This window comes from Aplidium turbinatum, chromosome 9 (genome assembly GCF_918807975.1).
Source record: "Aplidium turbinatum chromosome 9, kaAplTurb1.1, whole genome shotgun sequence".
NCBI lineage: Eukaryota > Metazoa > Chordata > Ascidiacea > Aplousobranchia > Polyclinidae > Aplidium > Aplidium turbinatum.
In genome coordinates this window covers 16,828,942-16,848,977 of record NC_137480.1, presented here as the reverse complement: position 1 = coordinate 16,848,977, position 20,036 = coordinate 16,828,942, and the positions used below count along the sequence as shown (strand labels likewise).

General features: G+C 36.9%; 2 protein-coding genes and 1 pseudogene across 2 annotated transcripts; 2 read left to right on the top strand and 1 right to left on the bottom strand.

The window, feature by feature from the left end:
- Positions 1 to 20,036, top strand: part of LOC145776957 (uncharacterized) — an 868,661-nt pseudogene that overhangs the window by 383,187 nt on the left and 465,438 nt on the right.
- Positions 3,326 to 13,490, top strand: LOC145777007 (transmembrane protein 128-like). The gene is made up of 3 exons (XM_082588272.1): positions 3,326 to 3,609; positions 5,657 to 5,824; positions 13,200 to 13,490. Exons 1-3 carry the CDS (start codon positions 3,425 to 3,427, stop codon positions 13,384 to 13,386), a joined length of 540 nt encoding a protein of 179 aa, XP_082444398.1. The 5' UTR covers positions 3,326 to 3,424; the 3' UTR covers positions 13,387 to 13,490.
- Positions 13,379 to 19,285, bottom strand: LOC145777006 (endoplasmic reticulum-Golgi intermediate compartment protein 1-like). The gene is made up of 10 exons (XM_082588271.1): positions 19,132 to 19,285; positions 18,759 to 18,820; positions 18,230 to 18,302; positions 17,620 to 17,708; positions 16,177 to 16,301; positions 15,088 to 15,192; positions 14,772 to 14,835; positions 14,591 to 14,691; positions 13,995 to 14,117; positions 13,379 to 13,819 (listed from the first exon to the last, which is right to left on the bottom strand). The coding sequence occupies exons 1-10, from the start codon at positions 19,149 to 19,151 to the stop codon at positions 13,712 to 13,714; spliced, it is 870 nt and encodes a 289-aa protein (XP_082444397.1). The 5' UTR covers positions 19,152 to 19,285; the 3' UTR covers positions 13,379 to 13,711.

Below are 20,036 nucleotides of genomic sequence, written 5' to 3'. Positions count from 1 at the left end.
ACATGTAGTTTCTCATAGGGATGGTAGAAGTAGAGAATTGCTCACTCAAAAAAGATGGACAACTGGAGGGTCATAATGATAAATTTAGTTCTACAATAGCATAAGGTCTCCCGGCATATGTCGAATAGACGAATACCCAAATGCAACGTAGCCTATGTGATCTGTCCACGGGCTTACAAAATGCATAGGCTTATTGCCAAAATAAATGTATGGTAATACGTAATGGTTTGGTTGGTTTTGAATCTTTATCCTCGGACTGACAAAGCCTTGGTAGGTTATTCCTGATAGTTTCGCATACTCAGGGTTGGAAGTAACGACTAGTTGTCACTATTCGATAGTGTTATTCGTTGGTTTCTGAATATCGAGTGCTTATACCCATTCCTTTTAAAAATAAATATCGAATGCGCGTTATTCACTGCTTTTTTATGTAAGCAACGAAATCATTATTCGTTTTTCACTAATCGATATTTAGGAGAACTGCTGAATCATTTTTGTTGTTCACTTACTTCGTCGTCAAAACAAATTTACGAGATTTAGTTTTTGGATTACTATTCGACCTAGTCCTCTTCCGGTTTTCGAATTTTAAAGGATTAAGGGAAATTTTGCGGCAACACAGTTCTGTTTTTTTCGAGTTTTCGTATTTTTTTTGGTTTGCAGATTGCTTGTTACTTTTTGGGCTTGTTTTTGGGAGCAAGTCTTTTAGGCGCAGACAGTTAGGCGCCGGTCAAATAGGCGCGCACACTGTGGCGTCAGGAAAGTCATTGCTTTTTTGGGCACTATCGAATAGCGAAATAGTCATTGCTTTTTGACTAACGACTTCCAACCCTGCGCATACTTGTAGAGGCTCTTGATGCAGGGCCGGTTACAGAGATTGACAGAGTGAAGTTTTCCGATTGTTGAAGTTTTGTTGCCTGGGAATTATTCCATTCACTAGGTACCGCTATGATAATGCAGCAGTAGACTTCATGTAGGGATGATAGAAGTAGGGGATTGCTCACTCAAAAAGAAGGTGGACAACTGGACGGTTATAAGTCAGTGTTTTGACAAAATTTGGTGCAACTACAGCTTGAGGTCTACCGGCTACCGCCATGTGTCGCATACCCAGGTGCAGCGGGATGCAACCTAGTTCGTACCATGAACAGTTTGGACCGTCAGTTCGTACCTTGAAAAGATCGAGAAAAAAAGCCGAAGTCGCTGATCGCAGTTTCCGCAATCATTTTAAAATTTTCCCCCTGAAAAGATTGAGAAAAAAAATAGCTCAAAACCGAAGTCCGCTGATCACAGTTTCCGCAAACATTTTTCCGCAGTTTCCGCTAACTCTAACCATAGAGTAATCTATGCTCTAACCCTAACCCTCGCTGATCGCAGTTTTCGCAAAATTTTTTCCGCAGTTTCCGTTAACTTTTACCCTAATTCTTACCATAGAGTAATCTATGCTCTAACCCTCACTGATCGCAGTTTCCTCAAACATTTTTCCGCATTTTCCGCGAACATTTTTCCGCAGTTTCCGCTAACCTTTACCCTAACCATAGAGTAATCTATGCTCTAACCCTCGTTGATCGCAGTTTGCGCAAACATTTTTCCGCAGTTTCCCCTAACCGCTGTTTCCGCTTACCCTGACTCTAACCATAGAGTAATCTATGCTCTAACCCTAACCCTTGCTGATCGCAGTTTCCGCAAACATTTTTCTGCAATTTCCGCTAACCCTTACCCCCAAGTGTGTTTCAATTTGTTTGGGGAAACTCCGATCAGCAACTTCGGCTTTGTGCTATTAAACTGCGATCAGCGACTTTGGCTTTTTTTAATTTTTTCTCTCGATCTTTTCAGGGTACGAACTGACTGTACGAATGGTTCAAGGTACGAACTAGGTTGCACCCGGTGCAGCGTATGTGACCTAGCTGCGTGTGCACAAAGTGTGTCATTTCATTTGATGAAAATGAACGTAGGCCTAAACAAAACCAAAGAAAACTTTTTGCAGTTCTGTCAGTATTTAAATTTTGCAATGACTCTCCAGCATCGCAAACAAGGCAGTAAAGTGAGTCGTTCCGGAATTCTACTGCTCCTAGTTTCTCATTTTCTTCAACCACACTCTGTTGAATCATCGATAATCATGTTCTAATGTTTACCAGATTTTCGGATCTTGATCCGATTCCGATCCCGTTCCGTCAATTTCTAGATAACTCGGATTTTCGGATCCAAATTAGAGGCAAATTAATTTTACTTCTGAAAATTCATTGAAAAACATTTCACCACCAGTAAGTACATGACAAATTCACTGTTTTTGGAAGTCAGGTAGGCAGGCTAGTTAGATAGGTATTTTAGAGTGGTTACTTTTGATCAAATTCTGGAAGGTTTTGATTCTGAGAATATGAACTCCGCTGGTGTGTGATTATGAGCTGTTATTGGTTGACTTGTTGATTTTTGTTACTGAGTAACTTATGTCAAGTAGTGAAAGAAAGATTATGTTTGTTAGTGTCAGCAGTTTTTCTTGTGTGACTAATCAATGTCACATCACATATGTTCTTCATTGGGATTGAGAAGTGCCTGTTATAATGCTCTCACCAAGTTATAAACCCACTATTAAAAAAACAGTTATTCTTGTGCTGCATTAAGTGCTCAGTGGTTACGCTTTCCACAAGGCCCTAAAACATATTTGCAGTTGTATTTAAGTGTAGCCTACTGCTTCTCAAGTAGATTCAAGTAGATGTAGAGCTTTTCTAGATCAATGCTTGGCGTTTTTGCTAAAGTTTTATCTGCAATATTTCCCATTGGCATGTGAAAGACTTCGTCTTGGTAATAAAAAGATTACGAATGTGAGTGAAAAGAAAAAAGTTTCACGAACAAACTCAAGTAAAGTAAAAAGTTTGCAACACAAGTGCAAGTGGAAAAAAACAAATACCCACGGAGTGGAGATACGTTAGCTTGTAAAAGTTGGCGACCAAACATAGCCCACCGGTCGGGCAGTTTCGAAGATCATTTTTTATCGACACCACAACTACTTGTCCCCAAGGTTGGCCTCTGCATCATTCAGTGAGAGTTATTTATTGCTCTTGTTCGAGGCTAAATTACAGTCAAAACTTTTGATTTTGTTAAGGGAACTTGCACATATGAATTGGAAACTTCTAGAATATATTTAACTGCATTATCTAGCAGTTTCCAAAGTTATATGTTTAGAGTTATTTTCTTTCACTTAGACTTAGAGCCTATTCAAATACAATATTGTATAATACTATGTTTCTATAGGTTTATCATAAATGCCATAGTGTATTATATTTATTGCAAAGAATTTCCTGTTTGTCCTAGGCAATAGGCATATGCATCTCAGAATGACATCATTGTATTTAAACAGCTTTTAGTGACTAATTATTGATTTGATTGTATTTAGAATATATAGTTAATTATTATATTTAGTTCCTTGGTCACAATGGATGTGAATAAAAAAGAAACATTGGATGTTAGCATGCCACCCATGATGATACCAACAGATCTTCCATCAAATTCAAAGCTGCCCATTAAAATTGACACTGTCTTATGGATAATTTTATCCGCTATAACATTGTATTATTCTGATCTTATAAATGTCATCAAAACTGATTCTCTTATGGAAGGGTAAGAAATAGTGTTAGTGGTAGTTACAAAGTTTAGTTATGGCTTTAAGTTGGTATAATATAATAAATAGCAATGTCAAAAGCTTGGTTCAACTTCGTATGCATTAAGAAATGCACTTTAAAGACAGCTTTTCATTCAGTGGATGAAATAATGTACAGGAAACAGAACTTCAACACCAACCAGACACTTCACTCTCAGTAACTGGATCTGTGAATGTGATAGTGGTTCAAAACCAGAACAAGTGGTGCAAGACTTATAGGCGCAGAGATGTAGGATTGTATGTGTGCCTACATTGTGCTTTACTACTTGCAACTTGTTTATTAGTAAACTTTTTGCATTACAAATTTTGTATATTTTTTATAGTATTACAAACTTTCATGTGGAAGCATTGCTCATTCCAGCTCAAAAACTAAGTCCATGACAATAGTTTTGGACATTAACTTTATTATTAGGCTAAAAATCTTAGGCTATATGTCGTATATATTACAATGGTATATAACCATCAAGCAGACAATAAAACACACTTTGCTCGAAATAATGTCCAAATTATTTGGCACCACAATGTGGATGCATGTGCAACTTTTGGGGTTGAGCTTCCAAAGAAAAATGGACACCATGATTAAATGTTTTGCCAATTAAAGTGTTTAGTATTAGTAAACTCGGAATCAGGGCCATGTGAGCAACATCTTACTCCCCAAAATTCACTAGTGAGTCCTTATGTTTATGATGGCTTTTACATATAGAACAAGAAACCGTAGATCTATGGCTGTAAACTCCTTCAATGTTGGGGAAAATTCACATTCATCCTTTCAGCATAGAATAAACAATTTCTAAGATTTTTTCAGAAAAAAATAGTAAATGTGCTGACAATACAGTAGTGGGTGGAAAAAAGTTGGGGAAGGACCAGAGTTTTCACAAAACAAAATTCATGAGATAAGTCAACAATGGAACACTTTATGTCCAAAAAAGTAAAGTGGAAATGGGGGTTATGGGGACTTGTCCCCTAAAATTTTTTAGCAAATATAACCTTATTTTTGTCACTTTTTGGCCTAATAATGTGTTTTTTTATCAAGTGTGTGGTACCATAATTTGCACATTGTGTGGTGCCATAATTTGCTTTGTATCCCATCTTTGTAACTAAATTCAGCAAATTAAAATTGGATTGGGAAAAAAATTGTTAAGTTAGCTTACCATGTAAAAAAAATCATTCACAAACAAAGAAAAAATTTGTGTAGCTTAGCATGGTGTAGCCTTTTTGCAGGTCAAAGCTTTGAAAATCTGAGGTGTCCCCACCTTCACCTATAATATTTTCACCACACATTTCACTTCAGCTTATCGCTAAAGCTAAGGTGTTGTAACCGTGCCATATTTTAAACTGATTGTCCTGCTTCGGTATCGTGCACGTTCTAACGTTTGCGTTTTGTCGCTTCAACCTTTTTCTAGACCTTTGCTATGTTTGGCATCATATATTGTTTTTTTGTTGTGATGGTTCGAAATAAAAAACTGAAACATTAGCACTGAAATGTATCAATTTAATTGTAAATTAACTGGGCTATTTGAGTGAGCAGTGTTTACTTCGGAATGCTACATTATTTTGTGAATTTATGTGGTGAACAAAAAAAGTTTTACTTTCTCAATCCACTTCTGAAACTATACATGCCCAAGGTCGCTGGTTAGGTGAGTAAAATGTGGTTGAGCGAGCAAAAACATTTTGCAAAAATGGAAAAAAATTACTTATTGAATGTTGCATGTAAAATTACAAGCCTAAAAAAGCTGCACGTAGGTGGGCCCCTAGCCTGGGGTTTGGGAAGCAATAAATACGGTCTTGTAGCATCATAGCGTGATTTAAAGCTATCTTTTTAAACAGACAAAAACATTGAACAGACTAAAATAAGTGGGTTCTTGTCGTGGGACCCCCACCCAGGGGGTTAACATCAACCTGCTGTGAATATATCATCCCTGATAGCAATAAAATTGAAGGCCAACTGTTCAAAAATGCTTCGGTCATCGCAATTTACGTCATTAATATTTCACCTTGTTGCTTCAGGACAGCTTTCACACTTGCCATTTGCTTTGGAGGACTTTCCCTAGCTGTGGCCTTCTACCTCATTATCTGGTGTAGTTATATCAGAGGGATCAGCACCGACGACTGGGAATCCCACAATCCTTTCGCAATTCCTTTAGCTACAGGTTCTGCAGTCATCTCTGGCATCTGGTTAGTTGCACACAAGGGTGTGAGTTGTGGTATATTTATTGTAAAATTTAGCTGAATATAAACATCAACATAGTACCGTAAGAAATCAAATTCCACTTGCGTCGGTGGGAATACTTGTGAACCAGGAACTTTTCCAAGGGGCCCGGAAACAACTGCGTATTGTTTCGATATAATTTGTTTTTCTTAAAAAAATCCGCAAATCAAGACATAGTGCGTGGATTTTGCGGACATTGGGGAGGGGGTCATTTTCCAAGGACAGCCCCTTAGAAAGAAGTGACGAATCATGCAAATAGGTCAAAACTATAAAGACTTCTGTCGGGACCGACAAGAATACCTGCCAAATTCTACTGTATTGCAAACTACAGGTACTGAAGACCAGTTGGTGCAGTGGCGGCTCGTGCCATGGGGCTGCAGGGCTGCAGCCCCCCCTGAAAGAAAGAGAAAAAAGGGAAGATATGTTTTCCTCTGTGTTTGTCCGACCCGATTACTTTTTTCACTTATGGATTGCGGATTGAAAATTAAAATATTTAAAAATTTGTTTGGAAACATGGCTTTGGGACAACATTCTTTGCAGCCCCAGATTTTGGATTTCAAGTGCTCTGATTGGCTAAAAAATATCCTTGAAGCTCCACCTCTTTTGGTATTTTACAGAATACATAACAGCAATTTTTGAATCTGTTGGGGCTGCATGGAAAACAGCCCCCCTCCCCTAACCGAATAATTCTACAGACTTTTTAAAGTTAAGTTTTGTTTCGCAGAGTAGCGATGAGACATGACTGTAAATGTGATAGCTGTAGGATTAGGGTATTCAACAGGTTATAGGATGTACCGGTACTAGGGCAAGAAAACAACAGTGCTAGGACAAGAAACAATAGTGCTAGGACAAGAAACAATAACTTACACTGGATCTCGAACCTCAATCGTCTTAGGCTACTGTGTGACTGTGATGTGCAGTCTGACCATAAAAAGAGCTCAACACCTGCTCTCCTGGGCCACATCAAAACCTGCTTTTGCCTGAGGATGGGTTTCTTTTATGTCCGGTTTTCTTTATCCATCCTATTATTGTTATTACAAAGTGGCTATTTTTACACACTTGTTGCCATAGTTACAATCAGGTGTTGCCAGAGTTAGGATTAAAGTTAGGTAGGGTTAATTAAGGTAAGGGTTAGAGTTAGGAATAAGGTTAGGGTTTTGATCTTTGCCCAGTTTTGATCTTTGCATGTGACTCCATGCTGCTGAGGGTTGGTATAGTATTTTCTAGGGCAAGGAACGATAATTGTTTCCACTCAGTGATCCGTCAGGAGTGATAGATAGTTAAGTTAGGTGCTTCACTAGTGTCTGCCCTCTAGGTCTAGTACCGGTATGCTGCAGAAGTGCATCTACATGAATGATTTATCTTCTGAATTAAACGGTCTTTCTGTTGGCTGCTGCATTGGCAACTCCTGTCTTCAATCATTTAATGTATGCTGAAGGCTTGTGTTGTTTTGCATCAAGTGTCAAGGGACTCCAGAAACTCATCAATGTTTGTCAAATGTATGTAGTTTCTCATGACATTATATTTAATTGCAACAAAACTGTTGGTGTTTTATATAAAGCCTAGATAAAAACAGAGAGAGACTGTTCACCAGGCATTTTATAATAAAAGTAATTTGCGTTCTTCTGGTGACTATTTACTAGGTTACCTCCTGATGTTAAAGATGATAACTAGCTTTTGTATTTCCGACGTTTCGTCAGTCAGCACGACTGACTTTATCAAGGTGGCTAAAACAGGTTAACACAACCTGTTCAGCAACGATGGCACAACACAAAAACGTACTGATAAAATGAATAAAGTAAGCAGCAAGAATCAGAATTAAAACACGCAACAAGATACCTAGAGGTTAAACTGAATGCAGTGAATGCCTAAAACCAGTAGGCTGCTTTCCAACAGCGTAAATTTATCTATCTATTGGGCCACCGTCAAGAAACATTGAAAAGTCATCAGACAAGACAGAAACCAAGGGAATTGGCAATAACAATGATAGAGAAGACGCACTGAGAATGGAAAAGGTGAAGTTAAATTACTTTAATTACTAATAATTACTTTAACTTTAACTTCACCTTTTCCATTCTCAGTGCGTCTTCTCTATCATTGTTATTGCCAATTCCCTTGGTTTCTGTCTTGTCTGATGACTTTTCAATGTTTCTTGACGGTGGCCCAATAGATAGATAAATTTACGCTGTTGGAAAGCAGCCTACTGGTTTTAGGCATTCACTGCATTCAGTTTAACCTCTAGGTATCTTGTTGCGTGTTTTAATTCTGATTCTTGCTGCTTACTTTATTCATTTTATCAGTACGTTTTTGTGTTGTGCCATCGTTGCTGAACAGGTTGTGTTAACCTGTTTTAGCCACCTTGATAAAGTCAGTCGTGCTGACTGACGAAACGTCGGAAATACAAAAGCTAGTTATCATCTTTAACATCAGGAGGTAACCTAGTAAATAGTCACCAGAAGAACGCAAATTACTTTTATTATAAAGCCTAGATGTTGAAATTTGGCTATAATCCGATCATATATAATACGGTATTTAAATAAAAATCGTATCTGCTTTGAGACCCTTGAAATATATTGGAGTAATAATTAACGCTTCTACCTGATGATAAAGACATGAAACGACAATTACGGTCATTGTATTGTTCTGAAAACATGTTAAAAGCAAGGTTTTCCAAACGTTTGATTGCTGTTAAAAATGTGTTGTTTCGTTCCTATTGTATGCCTTTATATGCCTGTCAACTATGGTGTAACTATCTTCTATCCAGTAGTAATCGCTTACGTGTTGGATACAATAATTGTTACAGAATGTTGTTTAATCTGCAGAGACGATGCAGCATCACCTCTGCATTCGTTGATAACAATATCACCATTTTTCAAGCTTTCATTTGTAAAAAATTATATCAGTTTGTAACCCGCTGTAACTTGTCTTCCAACCAATGGATATATGAACTAATGCGAACAGACTGTTACACTCAATCTTTGTATTTGGTACATTACGACTCAGCTCTTCGGAGTTGAGTATCTGCTTTGTTTCTACTTTCATCTTGAGTCTGATGCAAATAAATAAAAAAAAAATATCATATATATATGGATACTCTTATTTTGACTCTGAATCTACCTTCATTTAAAAAAATTGACAATGATTTCATTTGTCTTAACAGGTTTATGCTATAATAATTTACACTTTAATTGGAACATTTTGCAATTTATATACAATGGATAATTCTGTAATGTCATTGAAAAAAATTAGGTTTTCCCAGTTGTCTCTGCAAGAAAAACTTAGCATCAAAGCACAAGGAAGACCCACTCCAAACCTTGACATTTCCCAATCATCCACCAGTAGAGGTAACCCTTATGCAAGGAAGTTTAACAGAAATGTGTATGATGATCATGACTGGCTGTGTGGCTGCAACAGTGAAAATGCTTTCTTTTGCTTTCCCTGTTTACTGTTTGGTGGAGATCAAGAACATTCCTGGACCAAAGTAGGTGTGAAAGACCTGAAACATCTCAGTAGAAAGACAGAGAAGCATAGTAGATCAACTTTCCACATGAACAATACTTTGAGTCTTTCAGTGCTTGGCAGAGTTAATATTGCTACACTTATAGATTCTGGATATCAACTCTCCATTACTAAACATAATGAAGAAGTAACGAAGAACAGAACAGTATTGTCAAAGATTATAGATTGTATAAAATTTTGTGGCAGATTTGAATTGCCATTAAGGGGACATGATGAAAGTCAAGGCTCAAAAAATCCTGGTGTGTTCATGGGGTTAATTGATTTTGCTTCCAATCTTGACTCACGCTTCCAAAATCATTTTAATTCTGCAAAGGTATTCAAAGGTACATCCAAAACTATTCAAAATGAGCTTTTGGAAACGATTCTTGAGCTTTGCAAAAGCAAAATTAAAGAAGAAATATCACAGTCTGAATTTGTAGCAATCATGTGTGATGAAACTACTGACATCTCAGAGAAGACACAGATGGTGATTGTACTACGGTATGAAAGTCATGGGAAGCCTGTTGAAAGATTTTGGGTTTTTTTAATCCTGCTAACCAGACAGCAGAAGCTCTGTCTTCAATCCTATTTCAGGAACTTAAAGTTTTGCTTGGGAGCAATACATCCAAACTTGTAGCACAAACTTATGATGGTGCTGCTGCTATGAGTGGTGCAAGAAATGGTGTGCAATCAAGAATCAAGCAAGTATATAGCAATGCACACTTTGTCCATTGTTATGCACACCAGCTAAACTTGGTTATACAAAAAGCCACTTCGCAGAATACCAGTGTCAGAGTCTTTTTTAACAGTCTTTCGGGAATCCCAAGTTTTTTCTCCAAATCTCCTCAAAGAATGGCTGCTTTGGACCAAGTTGCTCAAAGGCGTATTCCTCGCCCATCAGCAACACGATGGAATTTTAAAAGCAGGACGGTGAATGCTGTATCGGAGGTAAAAGACGCACTTATAGAATGCTGCTCAACTTTGGAACAAAGCAACTCTTCGGTGACTGGCTTTGCTGCTGCTGGTATAAAACGAATGCTCATAGATCCAAAATTTGTGTTTTGGTTAGATTTCTTTTCGAAAATCATGCCTCATGTTGACATACTGTTTGCTCAGCTGCAGTCTGTGGAGCTTGAGTCATTCAAAGTGCAGTGCTCTCTGGATAATTTTCTGTCAGCAATACAAAGAATAAGGGAAGGCATTGCTGCAGACAATGAGTCACCTTCACCCACACGGAGAATGCCTGAATCCCAAATCATTGATGCTAAAGAAGTATGTGATGTTGTCTTAATGCAGTGTCAAGAAAGGTTCAAGTTCACCAATCATCTTGAAGCAAGCACTTTATTTAATTTGAAAAATGCTTCACAATATGCAAGACAGTTTCCAGAAAAAGCTTTAGAAAAATGTTGTGAAGCATACCCTATGTTAATCAAAGACAAGCTCAAACCGGAGCTGTCTGTTCTCTATTCTAGAAATGACATGCATTCAGTGAGTGGACTTGTGCAGCTGCTTTCGTTGCTAAACCTGGAAGGAATGCAATCAACTTTTTCTGAAGTAATAAAGCTAGCTAAAATTCTACTTACCACTCCAATGTCAACAGCAGAACCAGAACGTTGCTTTTCATCACTGAAAAGGATTAAAACCTTTTCCCGCAGCACCATGTGTACTGAAAGACTTTCTGCATTAGCCATGGTGTCAATAGAAAATCGCTTAATAACTGAAACCAAAGATTTCAACGAGAGGGTAATTGACCATTTTGCCATGGCAAAAAGTCGCCGAATGGAATTCATCTATAAATAAAGGTCCGCTGTCCTTTATATGTGATGCTCAGTAATGTGTAGCAAAGAGTAAATGTGGCACCTATGGCTTGAGCGAGATCAATGGTTATAATTACAATATGTGTGTGTGTATTTGTTTGTTTTTGTAATGTTAGGTTCAGTCGTGTTCTCATTGCTTTAAGAATTGGCGCTCCAATTGTTTCTGGAATGAGGAGGCGACTGATTCTTAACTAATTCATCTACTTGTTTTAAAGTGTCAGGTTTGGTGGCCGTGCTTAACTATATTTATCGATGCATATACCGCAATATTAGATCCTTTCATGCACGTCTTAAACCATTAAGGTTTTGCCACCTTTTCCTTTTGTTGGTTTTGTTACTGTATTTCTTTTTTACAATATCATTTCTTTTGCATTCTGTCAAAGAAAAATAATTTGAATTGAACTGAATTATACTTGCCATCCAGTGGGCATTTATACTTGTGATAGAATTGAGATTTTGTCTTTGTCCTTCTGTATTGTGATACATGCAGGGTTGCTAGCTGGCTTCAGCTGGCAAAAGATAATTTTTGTAGGAAAGAATAAAAAATGTTAACTTCCAAGCATTTTTAGTTCTGGAGCAGTGGGTGCATACATGCAGGGTGCTCCAAAAAATATGTAGCTACGGTTATACTACATGTATACTGCAATATACTGTGTGTGTGCGAAGATTATGTACTTTGTAATGAGATCGTTTTTAACTGCAAAAAGTCGTTTGCTATGTATTTTCTAACTAATCACTTAAAGTTAAATTTAAATCCAATTTCACGGCTCAACGGAAGTCAAATCAAATCTGTAGATAGCGTCAGATACTTGGGTGTATTTCTTGACACGGCAATGTGTGATGACAAGGATATAAACCGACAAGTACGATCATTATACTGTTTTACCAATAAATTAGAATTTTACAAGAGCTCCAGTGAAGTTAAAAATGTTCTCTTCCGTTCATATTGTACCCCAATGTATGCATGTCACCATGGGAAAATTATCACCAACGTGAATTAATCGCTTGCGTGTTGCATTCAATAATGCATTTAGAATTATTCACCATTTGCCCAAACATTATAGCGTAGGCTACGTGAACATCAAGTCTTGTGTAACATTGTATGTCATATAACATTCGATGCATTACAACGGAAAAGGGCCTTTTTTTTGTTGGGTAATGTGAATCATCGTCAAACTCTATTGTTGATTCCCTGATAAGGTATGACTGCTATCGTAACTCAAACTACCTCCTTCATTATAATACCACTATGTAGGCTATGCCGTTACCTAGCCTTGATGGCTGCTATGGCACAGCAGTGATATCAACATTCATCGATTGATAAAGTTTAAATTTCTTTTTATAGTTGGGTGTTTGAACAGATTAAGTATGATATTTCATTTTGAATATTGATTTTTGTTTCGCATGTTTAATTTGTGTGATATGGATCGCATGATCTGAAATGGACGATTGATTAATAAATTTATTGCTTACTTCAGCGTCATTCCTGTGAATGTACTTCTGTTTGTCTTTTGTTTCTGTGTATTTTTTTGTGTGGATCGTATGTGGACAATCGTGTCCGATGCCGGCGATCGACAATAAATATTTGCAGACAACAAACTGAGCGAACTATTGAGAAAACGACGAAGTGCATAGAACATAGTTTGATTTGTATTTAGCACTGATTTTGAATATAAAAATTTGAAATATTAGTATTTTTCAAGCTCTACAGCAGCATTTTTGACTGTTATTCCACTCCCAAATTTCTTTTGAAAATGCTCTCAAAATGCACCAAATTAAATGTAATTGTAAAAAATTTTCTGGGGGAGGCCCCCCAGACCCCCCGCCGTGGGTGTCGCCTTCGGCGACACGCCCGCAAGGTTCGCCTGATATCGCCCTCCAACAATTCTTGGATATGCTGCCTTGCAGCCCCCCCAATTCAGGAGGCCACCAGCCGCCACTGAGTTGGTGTGTAAGGTTCTTCAAAACATTTTGGATTTTGTAATACTAAAGAACGATACTAATAAAAGCGCTTCATCTTTTTCAGTTGGAACATCTCACTTTGGCATGTTTACGGCATCAAGACTCCTTTGCTTATACTCATTTTAGTTATGGGCTTTGTGATGATCGTCTCCATACTTCCCACTGGTTCAAGCGTAGAAAGAAACAACCCAAGGCAGCCTCTTAACAACTCGAAATGGATGCAAGCTCACGGAAAAGGAAAAATTGAATAAGAACTTTTATTATATTTACTGTGGCAACACCACGAAACTAATTGCTTCATATTCTGTTACATAGTTAATATATTTTTATAATACACGATAATTTGTGTTCGTTATTTGTTCATTGAATATACATACTAGGCTACGGTACTTAGAAAAAGCGAAACGAGGCACACCACCTACAAAAACGTGTAAATAAAATAACATCTCGCATCTGAACACATTCTTTCGTGACAAACTTCTTAAATCTACTCGGCAACACTGCACTATCAAGTTGACAAATATCTAAATTGATTGCTGGTCTAATATACTGCATAAAAAAGTAATGTCTTGTGGCTCAAGAGAGCTTTCCTAACGAGAATTTCTTGTACATTTCGGTTGCAGTGAACAGCATTGAGTCAATAATTCCGGCAACAGTAAAGGTTCCGCCAATAATAGCACACACCTGGATAAGAATAAAATGGAATTAGAAACTGTTGCAACTCCAACATGTACACACAACAGTTCAACCAACCACAATTGCAGTTGTGACGAATGCCAAAGAGTTGCAGATATTCTGCTTGTAACGGCGGGATTATTCTAAAGGAGCATGGGAGACAGTGATTAAAAAAGTAACCTACCATTGTAATGAAATGGTAGAAAGGTTGTCTCTTCTCGGTATATTTGACTGTGATCGGCGTGAGCTCATATCGAAACCATACAGCTGGCATCACTCTTTGACCGTGTCCATATGCGATATAGTCCTAAGCACAAAATCTTGAACCTAATTAATTCTGATAAACCATTTTTTGTATACCATGATGTTGCAAAAGTAAGAACAAGTAGCTATAAATGCTGTTCAAAACGAAATTCTCCACAAAAAAGAAATCGAAGTAGAATCAAAATAAGTTAATTTTGCGTTGGAAATGAACAATTCGTGGTGTGGTTGTGTCAAGCACTCACAAGTGTTTTCAAGTTTAGATTATTGTTTGCCTCGCAATCACACCGAAACAGAATTGGTCATGAATAGCAACCAATAGCGGGTCTAAAAAAAAAATTGTGGGAAGCACCAGAGCTAAATGTCTACAAGAAAATGCAAAATGTCTACTAGAAAATGGACAAGGTAAAATTTGAGGTCTAAAGAAGCGAATTTAGAAAACCAACACTTCGAAACCGCATTTAAGTACGTGGCTAGATACAAGAACAGACTGTGTGGCGACTCATATCTTAGTCTTACCTTGTAAGCATGAGTGTATTGGTACAGAAACCGCGTTTGACCGTTGATCGGTTCATATACTGTTGGTACAATCTTCATCACGTAATCATGAGATGAAAGTGCTGAAAAGATCATTTTAAATGAGATTTCGAACAACACTGTCCTCAAAGACGATTTTAAACGCAATTAAAGTAAAGCATACCATGTTTATCAAACGTCTTCTTTCCTTCTAATGCGTTGAAGGCTTGGGACTTCACATTTGGAATCTACAAAAAACATTGTCCGGTCAAGGTTAGTTTTAGAACAGTATATTAGCAGAGAAAGGATGCTGGTTACTAAATTCATTATAAGTAAAGCTGATATAAGCGTATAATGTCTTTCAAATTTTTAGATCAATACTTAGAAAGTGTGAATGTAAAAATACTGTAGGCTACAACTAATCGAAAAATGGTGTGTTTCAAAGACCAATCATTATTTGTATATCGATTGTTGAAAAATAGAAACCATCCATACGGTACCACAATTCTTTCGCCAATTTTCAGCTCTTTTATTTCATGATTCATGTCCGGGTTATCGGGCTGGCTTCTCGAGCTGTGAGTCGAAACGTGGAAGTTACCAGGGACCTGAATATTTCATAACAACTTATGACTCTTAACAGCTGTGCAGTTTCATTAATTTGCAACTGATTTGGCCAAGGTGGACTGAAGTAGGTACATGTAGAAGGAATTTATGAATGTCTTTTACACACTTTGAAATTTAATACCGGTATATACTTTAGCAAAATAGCAGCTTCTGAAAACGACAACGTGCATACAATATATGCAGTGACTTCTTTGAAAACACACAGTTAATCGAAGTTACTTGTTCAAAATCGTTGACACATATTCAGTTGAGTTGTGGTTATTAAAAGAAATTGCGTGGTGCGTTATTAAAGGAAGTAATTGCGAGTTGAAAGACGCAGACGATTTTATTTTTTGCTCTTTCGACCCGATGAGTTTTATTTATCCCATAACTGTACTCAAATCTGATGTTGTTGCCCATGATCAGCATAGTTTGTGTTTCTAAAGATTGTAGATCAGGATGTTAACATACGACGCCGTCACGGGATCAAGTGTTAGACCCAATGTATTACATACCGGTAATACAGGTTGATGGCAATCGACAAACTTAATGTCACATGATAAACGAGCATTCCCTGGCTGTATCAAAGCTGCAGCCGCGTAAGCTGGATGCATTCTGTTAGATAGCTTCTAAATCGGTAGGCATGGGGTCGATACTCTGTCGGGTCATACAAATGACTTTTTAAAAATGGTACTGAATCTAATTCTTGCTTAGCACTGCCACTGAGCAATGGAATGGATTTGGGTAATAATGTACTCAGTTGCGCCTTTATAGTATACGCCTGCATTGACATTGTCTGCTTTGTAAAGCGCTGAGGAACAACGCATTCTGCGATGGACACAGCGCCATATAAAAACAAATATTACTATTATTATACAATGGATGATTCTTAATGAAAATACATTAATTATATTATTATTACTTATTATTGAGAATCCAAACAAAATATTAAGGAAACTGATAAATAGTTTCATCAATGGTCCTACTTTGTTTATATGAAAGCTGGACGTAAACAAACAGCCTTTTCCTTCGTTGATAGGAACTTTGTCGGTATTTTCCACCAAGCCAACTTCATGTCTACCCATCGAATCCTGTATGTCCATGCCCAGGTCTAAATAAAAACACGCAAGTTTACAGGAAAATTAGTCATCGATGCAAATAGACCTTGCACATGATCACCATCACAAAACTATTTTTGCAGTCACAAGCCTAAAATTATAATATGTAATTTTACAAAATTTCAACTATCACTAAAAGATTATTAACTCAGCAGGTAACTGAGAAAACTTTGAAACGTATAATACATACCGTAATAATTACTGTACAGTGTACAAGGTGATGCGGGATGATAAGAAAATTATTGTATTACAAGATTCTTTATATTTTATGTTGCAGAGCCACAATAGTAATTTAACATACATTGGTTAATGCTATTTATATTTGGATAAAAAAACTGCGAGAATGTTCTCGTATGTTTAAGGAAACAACAGAAATAGTATTTCCGTTAAGCATTCACTGCACTTGCAAAGGCCGCTCAAAGCAAACACACAAGTTCCGTTCTAACTAGTTTGTTTTAAAAAACACAGCCCAGATGTTTTAACTGCTAACCTCCACTCACTAGTACAATTATTTTATCGCAAAATCATTACCAAGTTCGCTCCATGGCTCTCTATCTGATGGGAGATCTTGGTTAGGTCTATGACGTTTTTTGCTTTATCGACAATTGGCACGATTGACTATTTCAAGCAGTGAAGGCGCGTAATATTTATGATTGCAAGTCGAAATACTCGCATTATATAGAAGGAACCAAGCAAAACATCAAGTGATTGCATTTCGCTTTAAGTTTCAGCGATCGTTGCTTACTTCACAATGTGGATATTAACGACCTGTTTTAGCCTAGTGCCACAAGTTCGCTGTGGTAACAGCGAGTTGCACTAGCTTTCAGAACACAGTTCCCTAGTCATGTGCTATATGACGAATGGTGTTGAAGTCAGTGTCTCGTTGTCTTATGCAGTTCTTTTGTCTGGCTTGAGGCTGCTGTCTTGAATGCTATAAGTCATAACAACATTCAAGACAGCCTCAAGCCAGACAAAAGAACCGCATAAAATAACGACACACTGACTTCAACATCATTCGTTATAGCACATGACTAAGGAACTGTGTTCCGAAAGCTAGTGCGATTCGCTATTACCACAGCGAGCTCGCAGCATCAGGCTAAAACAGGTCGTTAATACCAACATTGTGAAGCAAAACATAAAGATCAAGAAAAAACTGTTCTTTAAAATTACTGTTACTTCCATTATTTTCAAAAAGACAACAACCAACGTTTTTGTACAATTAGTAAAAGTGTAAGGATAGAAAAATATTGTCCAAAGCAGTGTGGTTGAAAGGTTGCAGCAATCATTATACAAACGAACCTGCATACTTACATTCACAGGGCATATTGGGTAAAGATATGATTATCCGTACTGGAATGCGGTCGCCTGGGTGCGGGTCATCAACATAAAGTTCATTCACTCTAAAGAACAATACAAGTTTTCAGGTACATAAACTGCAGGAAGTTCAACACGGTACACAGGTACTGGTACCGTACACAATATTATAACATGATGTATTCTTGCCTCAATGGCATAACGCATGAGGTAACTGATAAAACTGTTTCATTAAGATATATTTAGACACAAAACATCAAATATGTACAGTATAACCCACAAAGCTGATTTTTTAACACATGTTGGTAAGACCAAAGTAAAGTCATCTGTTTAAACAAAGCAATTTATGTTGCTCAGTCTTGAAACACGAAAAGTTTACTTTGTTACAAGTGTCACAAGCATAAAACTCTCCACCAAAGTTCAATAAGCCTTTGAATAGCAATGTTTTATGGCTTTAACATGGATTTATGACATAAAGTAGCTCAAGATTAAGGGTTCAGCAGCCACAACTAACAGAGGCAACAGCTCAACAAATCAGAGAAAATTAATATACATGCCATACCTTAAACATAAACATTAGTCTTATTCTTTAATATTATAAACTTACACATCAACTTGAATGAAACTGGCAAGCTCAGATATAAGCAGAAAGGTGATGAATAAGCAGCATCCAACAGAAACTAAAAATAATACCAAATATTATACTGGATTCAACCAAATTTTGTTTCTAAACACATATGGAAGCTTTGTATTAACATATACATCATAAACACAGGCATTAATTCAGGGATAAAAACCTTTCAAGTTTCAGGTTTGATATTTAGGGGTCAAACAAGTTAAAAATGTTTTATTCTTTTAATTAAAAGACCATCCAGTCTTTAAGTTTGTGCCTTCAAAAGGCAGCAAGACACACTGTTGAGCCAGCAAACACAAGGTACGTTTCTTTACATTGCCGCAATAAATTATGTTTGCTATGAGGTACAGCATGGAGGTAGGCTACTCTGGTACTGTGTCAGAAAATTAGATTATAACTGTGATGCTCTGACCACTGACCACCTTGATGCAAAACATTGAAGTACAACCATGTTAAATAAAAAAAGCGCCACTTTGCAACATAATAAAATACTTAAGCTCACTTGCAGCTCCAGTATAAGTTGGTTGTGTTAAGTCTTTGGGAACTTTTCGATAAATATCAAACCTATACCGTAAGTAAGAAATTAAATTTCACAATTATAACTGTTCACTCAAAAAATCTTTCTGACATGTGTAATAAAAACAAGTAAGACTACCGTTCTGTTCAAAGATCATATCAAACTTTTCAAAAATTATATTTCATTAATTAGCCTACTGTATGTCAATTTAAATGCAATGTAAGCTATGTATCTCCAAATCACTAATCAACCAAACATGTACAGTTGAAATCTTTAGGATATTAACAACAGCAATAAAAATGCTGATTATGTACGGTAACAATTAGCCCATATATTAAACCATCAAAATGCAACTCACCTTCTAAAGTCAAATACCATACTTTTAGGTAAAATAGGCAAGATATTGGAAATAAAATATATATCACCCGCACTAGGTGAATGAAACTATTCTAATTGTTATGCTACCACACAACAAGCTAGGCCTAATCACCTAGGACAGGTTATGGAGCATATGCTGCAAAAAACAGATGATTAGGATATTAGAACATCTCAATAAAAGATGATCGTGAGACTATACAATGTTTTAATCCATATTCTCAATCTTTACAATGACTGAGTGTTTATTTATTATTATGTCACATTATGTAAGCACTCGTGAACATCCGTGATCAAATTTATTGTAATATTAGTACTTTTGACGCCTTATTAAAAAAGAACCTTTTTTTCTTTATGCAGCGGTGTATTAACTCTGGTAATAGTTTGATAATGTCTTTGATGAATTCTGACTGTTTTTACAGATCAGACTACTTCAAACAGTATCAGCAGGCTCTTTCTTTTGATTATACTGCCTGGTTAGTTTGTTTTGTCATTTTGGTGTGGTAACTATGGACAAAGTTATTGTCTGCAATAAAACAAGGCAGTGGCTATTTGACCGGCGCCGGTCTTTGAATCCGAAACACTATTTGACCGGTCATGACGTCACTCTATAGGCACTTCTTTCTTTTTCTCTTTCAAAGCAAAAGACGAGAAGAGTGCGTATATAACTTGTAAATTCGACAATTATCTTCAACTGATTGGATGGCGCGTGGGTTACGTCTCTGGTTGGTGTTCCAGAGGGAATGAGTTCGATACTTCGCGGAAGCGTTCTTTTTATTTTATTTTTAACTAAATTTTGACCGGAAGTGACTCAATCGTAAGGCTGCTGCATTTTTGTAGTCAATTTTTATTTTCGGAAGCCTACAGCCCAATTTTTTATGTCTTTTC